The sequence below is a fragment of the Toxotes jaculatrix genome, chromosome 1 (genome assembly GCF_017976425.1).
Source record: "Toxotes jaculatrix isolate fToxJac2 chromosome 1, fToxJac2.pri, whole genome shotgun sequence".
In the NCBI taxonomy this organism is placed as follows: Eukaryota; Metazoa; Chordata; class Actinopteri; family Toxotidae; genus Toxotes; species Toxotes jaculatrix.
The window spans coordinates 22,167,259-22,183,344 of NC_054394.1; the positions used below are offsets into that span (position 1 = coordinate 22,167,259).

Genomic DNA, 16,086 nt, shown 5'->3' on the forward strand with positions numbered 1-16,086 from the left:
ATATCAATTAACTGTATTTATTTAGCTGATTTTACTTTCTTTATTCTACTTTTCACAGCTAAACAAACTTAAAGCACTGATATGATGAAAAATTAAAGAAGGTCAGACTTTTACATCTTTAAATGTTCATCAACGCTTCGGTTATTGTTTTTTTCATTAACATAGCTAATAATTAAAGATTGGGTGCAATATGGTCTTTCGAGTCAGCACCATGTTGTCTGTGTCGTGTGAGTTTATACAAAATCTCTGAGATGAGTTCACATAAGGATTTTTTTCCCAAAATACCCAGATACTAATTTTAGAAATCTGACCTTTGAAAAGCTTAAACAGAGAGCATTCCTAAGAAGATTTTACTTGTAGTCTGGAAAAATAATAAAAAACTAAAACAGCCTACAGGAATAGTATGAAAAGCTGAATTTGAAATTGCACTTGTTTGAGTACTCTTGAAAAATATTTAGATTTTTGCCACAGAGGTAACACCTAAGAATTCCAGATGAGGTGAAATGTACAAAAAAAGAAAAGACACTATACTTAATTCTTGTCAGTTCTTTGAGATAAATTCTTTGAATTCTCATTTACACAGACACTTTAATTCCTCTGTAATGAAGACAAAGGTACCACCGATCAACAAAAACTGTAGAGGTCTGATAAATATTAGTGTAAGATCAGTACTGAGTCAAAAAGTCTTTGATCTGTGTGATTATGAGGATACAGCAATTAATTATGTTGATATGATAAAGTTCATAATCCAGGCTTTGATCCTTCTACTGTATGAAGAAATGAGTGGAGCTTTTGAAGGTGACATTTCTCCAACATTATGTAAAATTTTACACCTGCAACCTCAATGTAGAGTCAACTGTGATATAGAGCATCGCTCAGCATGGTTCAAAACATAGGTCACCTTGGGGCAAAATACAGCCACAGTTTATGATAGGGGGCTAATATTTCATCACTAAGCATCTATGAAGAATTCCTTTAAATGTTCATATAAACTACATGTCAGATTATTCTCTCAATATAATGATACAATCTTTTATTTCAAAGATTGTTTTGCTTACCGTCTCATACATTTTTTCATTTTCTCAACAGATTAAGGTTCTAAACTAGCAATCAGCCACAATCATTTCCCTTATTTTCTCCCCTCCAGTAGAAAATTTCACTGTGTATAGGTTTCATTCCAACTCTAAAGTTTTTCTTGTGCATTCCCTGTAGAAATCAAGTCAGAATTCATAGTGTTAGGACCATGATGCTCGAGCTGAACAGCGAGATGAATTGTGTGACGCTGCGAGGCCACAACTTTCATTTTAACTTTTCCTCAACAAGCCCAGACAAGGTGTGAATGTGGCATGAAATGAGGTATGGAAGCAGGGCCAATTGATATTTAATTAATGCTAGGCCTGACTGGAGGGCCCAGGCTCATCTGCTGCATGTCTCATCCAATATGCATGATTTACAAGCGGGCGTCTTGCCACAGCAAACTTTCCACGCAATAAGGAGCATCAATGTGAAGTGGTGTGCACCGCCAGCACACAGAGGAAGCAAGTATTCTGGAGCAACACTCTGTAAATCTTGACAAATGCTATGTGGACTTTGCCAACATACAGTATATTTTATGCATTAGATTCAGGCACGTCACCAAATATCTGAGAGCACTAAATACAATGAAATGACAGAGGAACTCAGAGTGCTTAAACTTTGTTTTGTTCGATCTTTGTATATCAAGATTAAGATTTGTGTTAAAAGGCCTCTGGACTTTCATTTGAAATATTTATAGGCAAAGCAAAGCGTAAACACCTTTGCTGTTTTGGGAAGCACTGAGTTGAAAAGGACACCTTTTCTTTTTTAAACCCTCCTGTTTTATTAATGGCCATGCTTTATAAAGATTAATCTGGTGTTGCTTGAGCTAAAGTAAGAATTTACAGGATAATGTTTAAACTGTTTGACGTTCATAGTAACCCAACTACTACCACTGTTATTATTACAGACTGTGCACACTATGTGAGGACCATGACCACTGTTTTTTTTCCCTGAATACTGGGAGAATGTTACTTGGCTCCAAGTCCTGGCAAAGCAATATTCAACACTCAAAATACAACACAGAGGTTGTACAGAACTCCCAAAACACATGTCAAACAGGACTGCAAATTATGACGTAACTGTAAGGCTCAAGTGTTTCATTATTGAAGAAATTGACATATTTAACAGTATTCATCCAGACCACTGCTGATTTGTTGCCAAGATAAACCGTCTTGATCATTTCAAGCTAGATTTTTCCATTTAAGGACATTTTCTGTGATAGTGTAGTATAATTGTCTATTTCACTGACACTAAACTGAATTTCATCTTCAAGAAAATGCTCAAGATGAATCAGCTGATGATCAGTCTTCCATGTAACACAGGTTTGATGTTATGCATGTTAAAGTGAGCTTGTGTTGTGGATTTCAGCATATGCTTGAAACATTTTTAATATGTTTTATGCACTTTGTTTCGCATAGCTGCAACACAAATTTCCCCTTGGAAACAATAAAGTTTAAGTTTAAGCATCATCAGCTGAAAGAAAACAATCAAGAATAACTAGAAGAAGAAAGTGGTCAAAACTTATTCTACCTTTATGAAGCTTATAATGGCCAATTTTTGTTTTCTCACTTTCTGAGGTGTTGATTCAGCTATGTTTATTTCTGAGGTCGGAGTTAGTGGTGATGACGAACTGTGCTATTTTGTACTGAAATGTTAATTTTATCCCCCTACATGTCTGTAAATGGAAATACTAGAAATACCTCTCAGTATGTTGCAGTGCAGTTCAACACCTTTGCAAACTACAAACTCAAATGAGTAACTCTTTTACAGTGTCGATTAAAGCTGAAAATCATTATCTCTGTACAGGTAGAATTTATGGCTGAGCCGTTGTATTGGATTGCATCAGATTTTACAGGTGGCCATTACTGTTTTTAAACAAAATAATGAGGAAATGTGGACACTGAATGTATCTACAAATGCAGGCTTCATTAAAGAGAGGGTGTGTGTGTGCAGAGGAATTCAGACATTTTATAATTCTACAGTGTTTATCTTATTTCCAAAAACGTCCACAGAGAAATGAGGGGTTTAAATTCTAATCCCTACAGAGAATTTAAGGCAGTATGAGCCTTCCCAGGCTGCTGTCCTATATGAATTTAGCAGGTAGAGGAAACAGGACATCATTTTTCCTGCCTGGGTCATCTGTCAGCCCCCCAACATTGCCCATGTTACATTAAATAAATGCCTGGCTTTTCTCTGGAGTCCACAGCAGCGTTATTAAACTGCCTACCTGTGTTACGATGATAGATCTCTCCCAAACTTTGGACCCCCAGCAAGCCCAGGTTACCCATAAATGCAGAACATAAAGAGATTGCTTGTGGACAACTGGTATAAGCAATGAAATTAGGCTGCACACAGCTGACTGGGTCTCTATTTAGTCAGAAGGCTACCGAAGGGGATAAAATGACAAGTACCCAGCAATGCAAGGACTTTGATAGTAACATGCCAGGGAAAAGAATAGAATAATAAATCCTAATGAAAGTAATATATGTTAGTAAATGTATCTTGAAGTTCTACAGGACATAAAACACCAAAAAATGTAAATATTGTCGCAAGTAGTAAAATAAGAGCTGGAATATATGTTTTTTTAAATTTATATTACATGTTTTATATTTATTTACATGATCAAGGGAGTTCAAAGTTGTTGAAATGAGCATCAACCAGTGTAAGGAGTGGATTACTAAATGGGCAAAACGGTCAAATGCCCTGGGGCCCCAAAGGTCCCTGATTGACTGAATGTCAAATAAACTTGTGTTTAAATCTATAATCCCAAAAGATATTCAGTTAAATTAAACTTAGTCTTTGATACTATTTATGGCTGGACTTTTTTCAGCAATAGCCATTCAATGCATTCACCTTCTTTAATTACCTTTATTTAAAGTGGTTTTTCATCATTTATTTTTAGTGGCAAAAGTCGCCATTCCCACGCTGGATTCAAACTGCTTCCACATGCAAGAAGAATTCACAATCCAGCATGTCGTTCAACGTTTTTTTTTTTTTTTTTTTTAATTTTATCTCATTGATATGAGTCTCACTCCTCTACAGCCATTATTATTATTTGTCATACTAATTGCAATAAGTATGTAAAAAATAAAGAAAATAAGTATGTAAAACATTTTACTAAACATTTTTTTAGCATTTGATCAATGTTAAATATTTCAAAGAACCAAGCTGTAAACCTCCATTCAGATGGAAAAATGTCAATAATTGACTGACTGCTTTATTAAAACAATTTAGGTTTGCAAGGTTGCACTGTACACAGATTTACCCACTGCTTTTTGTTGTATTCCTCACCAAGTATCTGCTCAGGCAGCATGGGCTGTTCAAACAGCACTTGCTGTTCCAGATTACAGGATTACAACTTCAATCAAGTTTCCAAAAAAGTAATTTACACAAAGAAAACCTGGGGCCAGGTAGTAATTTTTCAGCATGGGGAATACGTATAATGAAGCTGTCATATGTTGTCTGCCACGTGCACAGCTGGTGGGTGAGGATTCAATAGGAGCTCAACAACAAATTTTTGCCCTTGAGGTTAATCCAGCCATGACCACTGCAAATCTATATGAAGTCCCAGCGTTGAGACGTATAAATATTCTATGTAGGTTAGAGATCAATTTTTCAATCCATTTCTAAGTGATAACCTAAGAAAAATGAAAATGTAAGAGGGAAACATTACACAAGAAAAACAAAAAACACAACACTTTAAGGGCTTAATGCACAAGCGTCATGCATATTGTAAAATGCACATATTGTGGCTGATTCAAAACAAAACAGGAGGCTAGCTCACACACACACACACACACACACACACACACACACACACACACACACACACACACACACACACACACACACACAACACAACATCACACACATAACACAACATTCATACATATTCTAAGCTGGAACAAACCCACACAGTATAGGGTATAGTCAATTAATTATGCAATAGCTTGCTGACAGAAACTAGAGAACCTAAATCTGCTTCTGCCTCACAGTCACAATCATGTCTGCTTGCCAATTTCCCACTAGGCCTTAGTGACAACCCTGTGGATGGCGAGCGTGATAATGGATGGTTCTAATGGTCAAGCCTGGACCGCACATTAGGAATCCGGTCGATTCTCAGTATTGCACACAGGAAGTGCTGCCAGCAATCAATGCTAGGCTAATGTGCGAAAAGGAGTAAGTTGAATGTCAGTGTTGCTAATCAATAACTATTCATTTTCAGCAACCGCATTTCCACAAATAGGACACTTAATATTGTGTGATTGGATAATTACCATGCCCAATTAAGGATGTGTGACACTAAGCGATGGATGGTGGATGGAAAACATCTGCCACAAGGTGCTAATGGAGACACGCGCCAGACTCTGATCGACAGCAGGGAGATGGATCTTGATGTCTGCAAACTGTGGGATGCCAGCTCAACCTGCAGGAGTCAAATAATCCTCTCTCTACCTCCACGGCACCATAGATAATGGATGTCCAGCCTCTCAGATTCTGCTCTGCTCTATGCTGCTCCAAGGGGAAAATGACACAAGCAACTTACAACCACTACATTTGTTGCTAATCCTACACATTTTCTTATTGCTGACCTTTCTTTTTTTAGATCAATAATAGATGTTGTTGTGATCCTCAAAAAGAGTCTATCTATAATAGAAAACAGAAACCATCATATCATTTCTTCCAGTTTCAGCACTACTGTAGCCTCTTTTGGTGACAGAGTCTGATCTGACTCAAACACATTTTGGGACCAAAGCGACAGAAGGTCAGTACAGATTATCTTGTAGTGGGATGGAGTGACATCTCAATCGCTTTCCTCCCAATCCAGCTGAATCCAAGCCGTTCGCTGCTGATAATGTCAACAATTTAATTTTCACGACTCTACACACTCACATGCACACACACACACAAAGTCCAGTACTGTAGGTCAGCAAGGCATTCAAACATTTGAAATTACATGTAGCGCATTCTAGCCCTGAGGTAGATATGACTTTCTGACACTACATTTAGTGACGACACACAGACACACAGAACACAGATTAACTAACTTGGTTGTGACTGGCCAGTGAGCCCAGCTCGGGCACCTGCACGCAGTACTTTCTCATGCACACCCTGAATGACAGGTACAGGGAGAGGACCAGTAAAGAGACAGACAGGGCTGGTAAAAATTTTATGGATTTTTTTACGGTACACTGGCCTACCGATGCAGCGGCCCACCAGGATTTGTCCCTGTAAGCATGATGGCTAGTACAAGTACACCACCACCACGCTTTTAGAGCGGCTGCTTTTTTTCCGTCTTGTGGTCGCTTCCCATAGGTTTTCAAGAAAAAAAGGTGGAGGCAGCTGAGAAAAAAGCAGACAATGTATATATGCCCTTGTCCTACGTGAATATTTGTGCTTGGGTCTCTGTTTACCTTTCGACTAGCCTACATTCTACATCTCAGGGTTTCATAGGGCCACTGTGCTCACAGTGTCACACCTCTCTCGTTTATTTCTGCACAACAGCCTCTCTGCAACAGTAATGTGGGCTATTGTCATTAATCAGTGCACAAGCTATACATATATTTTAGTCTCACACCAGCATAGTAACACCTAGTGTACGGTGACTGTTTTGACTTTGCAAGTTACATCATCTTTGCCATGTGCAAGTTAAAATACAGGAAAGCTGGCAGTCACTGAAATGTAGCTGAGCCTGAGGAGAGGTCCATTCCAATTATGATAAAGGCTAAGTTTCGTTTTATTGTCATTTTAGTGATTTAATCATTTTAGTAATCCAACTCAGGTTGTTTACTCTAAGCTGAAATGTAATAATTTGATTAGATGCATGATATGATGAGGACAGGAAGCACTCTTTGATGGACCATCACCCCATCTCCGCCTCATTCCCTCCGGAGAACATGGTTATCAAATAACATATTTGAGTCTTTTTTTGGGGGGGGGGGGGGCTGAAAGATCCAGTTTTATTGTCTGTAAATTTTGGAGGCATAGGTGCTAAATAAAATAATATATATATTAATCCAGAATACAGATTTATTAGATTTATTCACTTTACAAGTTCATGGTGAATGAAAACCATGGATTCAGCAAACATAAAAAAGTTATCTTTAATAAAGACTTCTTTGATCACACAGTGAGACGGGTCATAACCAACAGCAGTCTCTTAAATTTAAGACACTGTTCATATTATTTAACAATCTTTGGGGTTGAATTTGGACATAACTTTCTGAAACATCACTCCACAGGATCCACAGGAATCCTTCCAATCATGTGCTGGCAGAAATGTGAAATGTAATGAGACCTCTTCAGTGTGTAGTGCTTTGGGAGGCTATATCCAGCAAACACATAGGAAAGGCAATGCCAAGGCTGATATCTACAGTTAAATTCAAAAAGCAATTCGAGAGACATTTTCAACATGGCTCCTAATGGAGAATTTAATTGCTCAAAACCCACCCACATCATTAACTTTGCTTTTATTTCATTCATCACTTTGCAAGAAAGTGTTTGTGAGTAGCAATGAAATCAATTTCAGGCAAAATGTTGAGGTCAGTGAGGCATTACTTTGATCACTCTACAGGCAGTTTGGACTTGAGTGATGACAAAAAAAACGATTCAGTTCCACTGCATTGCATTTGCCGAAGCAAGCACATTTCAACAATAAATATACAGTTCTGACGGCCAAAGTATATTTCTTTTATTTAACTCAACTTCGGTGTGTGTTTAAGTCAGAACATTAGCTTGTGTTTGTGTTTGATGGAACAATTACTGGTGAGTAAATGCTCATCATTCTTTGGCAGAAAACAAGCTGAAACCATTAAACAGCTTGCAAAAGCTGACCCTATTAACAGGTTTACAAAAGCACCCGGTGCATTTGTTTTATTACTGTGCTTTTTCATCGTACAGCTTTGGCAGAGGTGGACACATGTAGACTAATACAGCATTGTGTAATTCAGGTCTCTAGGAAAAAAAGGATCTGATATTCCTAAAATGTTTTATGTCTCTCCCATTGTTAGGCACAGCCTCAACCCCTCAGAGTTAATTGAAAAGGAATAAAGAAAACCTATTGCAGAAACCGTAAAAAAAAAATCTCCTATGTGTGCCAACTGCTTCCATTTTGGCATGTGTGACTTTCACTGTGCAATCATTCATTCATTGGAGACATTCAAATGAAAATATGAATTTTGGCCTCAGAAGGAAAACATTTTCTCCTGCTCCAAGGAAAAGCACAAAAGACAGTTAAACTGTTTGCTTTAATAAGGCTCCTACTCTGCTGGGTTGCTTGGTTCCGGGGTCTACTGTTTACTCTGCAGTTGACAATATGGTGCATGATTAAGGCTACAATTATTCTTCATCAAAACCTAAAATGATAAAGTATTTCCAATCGTTTTTGATTTCACAGTCCTATAAATTTAACGGATCCCCAAAACATTCTGGCAATTGCCAAGCTCACTATCCAAAACATCTAGTGGCATAAAGCCTATTTTACGAATATTTAGGAGTCACTTCTCATACAGCAAGCACCCAATCCATTAGAAAACTTTCATTTAAACTAAATCTTTTCAGAGTAGTGTGCAGTGCCAGCTACTGTACCACCCTCTGTTTTGTGTTACAGCAGGAGAAGACGATGAGAATAACAAGCAAACCCATTCCTCCAGATAAAGTTTCACTGAAGTAAGTAGTGCTGTGTGGCTTGTATGGATGCCAAAATGAAAACACAGCTTCCACAGATACAGATTTCTTTCGGTGGCACTGACAGTGTGAGAGTGGCACAAAGGAGAGCAGGCAAAGGTTGACAACATGTGTGACAGGGAAACAGATTTTCAGTTTTGATTTGCTGAAAGGATTCTTCTACTGCTGGATAAACATATGATTTATGCTGTATCGGTTTTGCTACAGCAAACTGAATTGTACAAATTGTTTTGCTTGTGCATGTTCTGTGAAAACATGGGCTTTATGATGAAATCTTCGTAAAATTAGGACCACACTGAAAATCTCTAATATTTTCACATAAACCTGGAAATCATAAGATAGTTTGAGGATTCAGAAAGAGTTAAAAACACCAGAAGGTATGTCATGTTAAATGAAGAGGATAATATTTAAGTTTCTGCACAAGTCAGTTTTCCTTGAATTGTTTCTCCTCCATTGAAACATACGCTCAGAAGACTCTAAGGTGGATCATCAGAGGCTCATTCAAGTAGCTCAGCTTGCAGTCAGTGTTCACCTCTTATAAATAAGGCTGTGCCTCAAGTTTCCAGCAGATCATTAATATTGTGATATAGGGGAATAAAGGCATCAGAACTAAGAGAAAGTTGCAGCGTCAGATCATGGCTAGACTAAAGGTTTCTAAGGGGGCAGTGCATGGAACTCAAACACTTTGTAGAAACTGGATCAGTTGTAACCAAAGCACGATCAGGCAGACCAAAAGTGACCACACCATCAGAAGATCAATACATCAAGCTTGGTTCCCTGAGGGATAGAAAACCAACATCATCGCAGTTACAGAATTTACTAAATAAAGAACGCAGGGGTCCAATCAGTAAAAGTATTGTCAAAAGAAGGCTGTTTTGCAGTGGTCTCTGAGGATGAGTAGCAGTTTCTAAACTACTTCTCAAGAGGGGAAACAAGGCCAACCGCTCGCGGTGGGCTAAGAAATATCAACATTTCACAGTGGATGACTGGAAAACGTCTTATTTATTGATGAATCCAAGTTTGAGATTTATGGCAGTAACAGAGAGTGTATGTAAGGACATGAACACAAGAGAGAATGATAACAGAGTGTATCAAACCCACAGTGAAATATGGTGATGAAAACATTTTAGTCTGGGGTGTTTTGCCTACTCTGTAGTTGTAGTTGGACACCTGCATCAAATTGACTACACCACCCCATTCTTCAGAGACATGCTATACCTTCTGGTTTGCATCTTTATGGAGAAGGATTTATACTGCAGCAGGATAGTGACCCGAAACAGACCTCAAAGCTTTGTAAGAACTACTTGAAGACCAAAAAAGACAAAGGAACCCTGACTGTCATGGACTTTCCTCCAGAGTCACCTGATCTCCACCCCTCTCAACAAGGTTTTGAAAACTGAGAAAGCTGAGCATTCTCTGACACCACAAGAAGCTCTTTGGAACGTTGTAAAACCCTGCTGAGATAACATGGGTCATCAGGTTCTGTACAAACTTGTGAAAAACTTTGTGAAGTCTATTAATACATTTTAAAAACTTCCTGATATTAGCATAATGTTCCAGCATTTTTCTCAATCTTGCTATAGGCTGTCATTCTGTTTTCAGAATACTCGGAGAATTTGAAAGCATCTATAAACAAGATTTATCTATATTCCATCTTTGTAAACTGTGACAACAGGAGTGACAGTGAAGCCTTGCATATATAATGGATGTGTATATAAGTCATAAATCATCAATTAGTTTGTCAAGATAAATGATACTGATAAAGTGTGTGTACCGCTTAATTTGTGTTTTCTGCTGTTGTTTACCAGGGGGAAAGAGATTGTCTCCTCTGCACACACTAGTTTGGGGGAATTTATTACTTTATTTAAAGAGAAAGTGAGGACTTTTCAGCAACCCTCAGTCAAAACTCAATACTTTAATTAATGTGCAGAATAACTGTTGACTTTTAATTTATTTATAATTATAAATACATGATATACATATCAAATCTGGGGTTAATTAAATTTGGATGTGAGATGAATTGTACTATATGAAATATTTGAATCAGTGCATCACATTGTTACAAATTGACCTGTATCTTATTTATACCAGATTGTACAGCATGAATCTAAAGGCGTAGGTCAGATTAGATTAATTGTTATATAATCAGATACATAGTTCTTACTTTTACCATTACTTTTGAGATTTGAAAATACCTAAGACTGCTCAGAGAGAAGCTTGCAGGTGTAACTGTTTATACGTTTTGCTGTGTAAGTCTTGCCCATTAATTGACTGCGATTGGAGAGATGTGAGAGTGTTTAGTGTTGGAGAGCTGCACACAATGTTGTGACATTCAATCACTTTGACGTGGAAAATGAGTCATTGTGGGACTCGAGCAGGCAGACCCGGGGAAAAAAAATGTGACTCCCACAGGGGGATCACAGATCACTGACACGTATCAGCTCTCTGATATCTGACTGATATGATCGTGTGGTTGCAGTACTGTTGACACAGTTACATTTTCTGTTCCAGATGGTTATCACTGTCAAATACTCAGTGTTCTTCTCAGTCTCTGCAGCCCAAAAAGCTGCATTTTGTTAGTTCAAATAATATTATTTATCTTGTCTCTGAGAGTTTCATATTCTTCTGATTAATCAGAAAAATAGAAAAAAAAGAAAATCCAGTGCTAAATCCAGCAGCTGCCTCCCTCCTGACAAGCGTGTGCACCAGACCATCTAGTATTTAAAGCTAGTGAAATAGTAAAGAGCAATATGCAGTCAGTAGCAATTTTGTAGGTGAAAACATCTCGTCAGTAAGAGAGGTCACAAGAAATTGGCAAGAGTCATTCAGGCTAACAGGAAGGCCATAAGTACATGAATAAAAGTGGAGCACAACAGCGAGGTGCAGGAGAGCGTTTCTGTACCACATCTTGTTGAACCTTGAAAATGTGTGGGTGGTAGCACCAGAAGGCCCTGCAAGACTCCACTGCTGTCAGCTAATAAGAAGGAAATGAGGCTACAGAGGGCATATGTTCATCAAACCTAAATGATTGAATAACGGAAAACCTTTGCCAAGTTCAAAATGATTTCTGTTGCAACATGCTGACAGCAGAGAGGGAATTTGTTTTAAATAGTGTCCTGAATCTATCCAGTCTATGCTGGAGGAACAAGCTAATGATGTTGGTGTAATTCTGTGATTAGTGTTTCTTGGCACACATTAGGCCCCTTAATGCCAACTGAGCATCATTTAAATGCTACTCCATCCTTAGCTGCTGACCAGGATCATCCCTTCATGGCCACAGCCTGCCCTTTTTTAAAAGGATACTTCCAGCAGGATAATGGACCATGTTACAAAGTACTCATTATCTCTAGAAGCTTCCAAGAAAGTGACAAAGACTTAAGTCTGCTCCACCAGCCTTCACTGTCACCAGAGTTCAACCAAACAGAGCACCCTTCAGATGAGCTGCAGTGGGAGGTTTGCAGCGTGAACACATTACCACAAGATTTGCAGAAACTGAGTGACGCTCTCAACTGAGCATGAACCAAAAATTTGTAACAAAATAGCTTGTGAATTCATGGCTGGAAAGTGATTTTTTACTCAAATGCCAACAGAATCAAAAAGGTAAGTAATCCAACAGTGATGCTCTGACATATACTTAATGCTTTTTTTTTTTTTTTTGCATTAATCTATTTTCCCTTTTACATACTATTTTAAAGTGATGATTAAATCACAGAAGAGAAAGGACTATTCAATTTGAATAAATGTCCTTTTAGTGTAGACCACAAACTGAACTGGAGGAACACAGGGCTTTTACAAAAAAAACCTGAATTACTGTTGTATCATGTAAATTTTATGACCCTCTTTGGGATATTTTTAATTTATTGAATAAGAATAAGAATAAGAAATCCTTTATTAGTCCCTCAGTGGGGAAATTGCTGTAATATCCGAAATCAGCAGAATGCCTGAACCCGCTAAGTCCGCGCCCAAGAAAGGCTCCAAGAAAGCCGTGACCAAGACGGCCAGCAAGGGAGGAAAGAAGAGAAGAAAGACCAGGAAGGAGAGCTACGCCATCTATGTCTACAAGGTGTTGAAGCAGGTCCACCCCGACACCGGCATCTCCTCCAAGGCCATGAGCATCATGAACTCGTTTGTTAACGACATCTTTGAGCGCATCGCCGCTGAGGCGTCTCGTCTGGCTCACTACAACAAGCGCTCCACCATCACTTCCAGGGAGATTCAGACCGCCGTGCGTCTCCTGCTGCCCGGTGAGCTGGCCAAGCACGCCGTGTCTGAGGGCACCAAGGCTGTCACCAAGTACACCAGCTCCAAGTAAACAGCTGTGCTGCTGCACTCTCATCAATGTGTTTATCTTAATTTGAGTTACGGCAAAAAACAACAGGGATGGAACAACTAATCCCCAAATACCCAACACATTTGAAGAGTATGTTGTTTATGTGCACTATTGCTCCAAAAAAGAAATGATCTGTGAAACTGGGTAGAATGGAGAGTTTTATAATGCATCCTGAACGCCACAAAAAGCCATTTTTTATTCCAGTGCAGTGATTCAGATGTGGGACACAGCAATCGAAGGCAGATTAAACTGAAGGATTCTATGTGCATTTTTTTCATTACCCATTGAGAAATCATGTTTTTAATGATGTAACTGCTGCTGGGCAATAAATCACAACCACAATTTAACCTCAAAACATAACATCAAACCTGTCCTCTTCATTTGTGACCATGACAAACATCAAACTGCTGCAGCAATGTTTCCTGCTTGGATATCAGCATTTTCCATTATTTCTCATCCAATTTCACTGAAGGTCAACACCAAACATCAGTCTGAGTAGACTGAGGCACCTTGTTCCTGTTGGGCGACTCAGATTTTCACCGGTTCACCTGATGTGTTTCTGTCAGTGAGTGTGTATGTGGGACTGTGAGTGTGTATGTGTGCCCATGCATGCTTGTGTATAAATGTGGTTGTGGGTATGCATACAATTGAAAAAAAAGGTGAGCTGAGGGCTTTTGCAGCAGACATACAGTAGATAGGTTTTTTTCTGCCTGGCAGGTCAGGCAGACCGAGAGGAGGGATGATGGGAGAGCAGCGCGTGGGTCTGCCAGGGCTGCTGATGCACATCTAAGGATGACCTTGGAGGTCTGAGGATGAAGGCTGAGTGAAATTTTCAGAGGACATGAAGAGGAAGGAGACAAAACCTGCCTGTCATATGTCACCATGCTGACAAGTGGTGTGGGTAATGCAAAGTCTACTTTCATGTTGCCACAAGCTGCAATATATAATTCTGTAGGGAAAAGTGGCTGACAATGGTACATTATAATTGATTACAGTGGTAATCAACTGCAAATGCGTTTTCCAAAGAAAGACTACATTTCTGTTCTTTCTATTCTTTCTGAAAAAGAAAAGGATGATTCATGTTTTTGTACGTGAAGTGGATTTTAGAACAGTTACAACCACTTCCCCTGATTGTTTTGAAATTTTGTACAGACATTGATGGTCCTCAGAGGATGAATCCTATTGACTTTGGTGATCTCTTTGGTGATCTCTTTGGTGATTTCCATTTTTAGTTTTGAGCAAAATGTCACTGCAACTACTTGAATGGATCACCATGTAATTTGGTGCACACATTTTCCCAGCTATGGTTTGTATGTATGGCACATGCAAAACAAAAGACATGCACATCAGACACATCTGTACTTTGTGTTTAAAGAGCAAATGTTGGGGACAAAGTCTGGACTTTGCGTTGTTGATATTAGAAAATAAGGATTAAAAAGTGAGTTTTATAAACAAACAATTGATGAAATATTGCAAGAGTGAAACTGTGTCCAGTCAAGCCTTAAAAGCATCTGCTTGGTAGCACACGGACAGGAAAGCTGGACAGGATGGGGCAGACATGCAGAAGGAAGAGTCGATTGGTTGCTGGTCCATCAGAGAGTAAGTGGTCTTAATGAAACGTTCAGCATCTGTGCTTATTGATAGAGCAGACTTATGATAGATAGGCTGTGTGTCTGACACCAAGCTGATTATCAAAACAGTTCACACAACGATGTGTGCTTGCCCTTTTCATGGTTCATTAACACAATGAGATGTCCTTCCACATGCAAGCCGCAGCTCATTAAGCCAGCCATTAAATCATGCAAGGTATGGGAAAAATGATTGAAAAACAGTAATGTGCTGTTGAAGATAATGACAACTTACTGTGGTTAAAAACCTTTGCCTAAAAAAAACCCCCACAAACACCTGGAAGGGAAATGATAAAGAAAATGCAAGGTTTCTATTATCTTACGATAAAAGTGTCATTATGTTTACTGTGGCAAATCAAAAAGCAATTGGATTTCATATTCCTCCACGCATGCTTTGAGTTAGATTGTTGCTGACGTTCAAAGCACATACACTGTGTGTACTTCATCTGAAACAGAATCCAATCTGTTAATACACAGCAGATATTAATCAGTATGTTTTCATCTGTCTGCTCTTACGGCTTACTTATGTGAAAGGGTACAATTTTTCTTATTCGTAAACAAGCAGCGGCAAATCTTTATTTTTTTTCCGTGTACTTGAACAAGGACATTAAAACTAAGAGAAAAACCCCTGGAGTCTTTGAAAAGAAGAAGGCAGTCTGGTCATACATTATGTCTGTGAACTACAGTTTATGTTATTGTATATAGATGACTGACTAGACATACTGTATATCCCTTCACCTCATCAAGATTATCTATTGGAAAAGTATAAATATAGATGCAGGTTGTCCAAGGTTCTTATTGCCATATTCTGGTTTGGTAGAAACCTGCATTAAGGCAATATGTTAATATGTATATGATTGCAGTGTCACACCGTTTTATATATCTGTGATGAATAGTGTCTCTGATGTTTTAAAGTGAACAGCTTCTTTTGTTTTGCATACATTACCTCCCTAATTTTAGTTTGATCAAAACAACTATTTCTGTCATTTCCAATAGTTGAAAGCAGGCTGAGTTGGAGAAAGGTGCACGATTATCCATATGAGTTAGATAAGCCCACAGCAAACGGGGGAGGCATTCATGATGAGTCACAAGAGACTGATTATATAAACTAATCCCACAGTGAAGCTAAAACCTCAAACAATCTGTGGATGAGTGGGAGGCAGTGGGGTTAATATGTTGTTTAAGGTAGTTTAGTAATCTAGGGCAGTTTAGTAATCTAGGGCATGTCAAATTCAACTGAGAAAGCAACATACAGAACACGCAGCATATAACATGTAAAGTAACCAAGGAAACATACACTGAGGCCCATACGAAATCTAGTTCCTAATACGTACCTGAACGTAAAGGGAATGGCAATAAAGTTCT

The 16,086-nt window shown here is 38.6% G+C and overlaps 2 protein-coding genes across 2 annotated transcripts in view; one reads left to right on the forward strand and one right to left on the reverse strand.

The window, feature by feature from the left end:
• The window catches only part of gpc5a (glypican 5a), a 110,345-nt gene that overhangs the window by 16,337 nt on the left and 77,922 nt on the right, over nucleotides 1–16,086 (reverse strand). The window lies entirely within an intron of this gene.
• On the forward strand, nucleotides 12,693–13,085 carry LOC121195306 (histone H2B 1/2). Its single transcript, XM_041058741.1, has one exon. It carries the CDS (start codon nucleotides 12,701–12,703, stop codon nucleotides 13,073–13,075), a length of 375 nt encoding a protein of 124 aa, XP_040914675.1. The 5' UTR covers nucleotides 12,693–12,700; the 3' UTR covers nucleotides 13,076–13,085.

Bases quoted from the DNA above. Each gene is read 5' to 3' on its own strand.
- LOC121195306 (XM_041058741.1), top strand. From the start codon at position 12,701: ATGCCTGAACCCGCTAAGTCCGCGCCCAAGAAAGGCTCCAAGAAAGCC.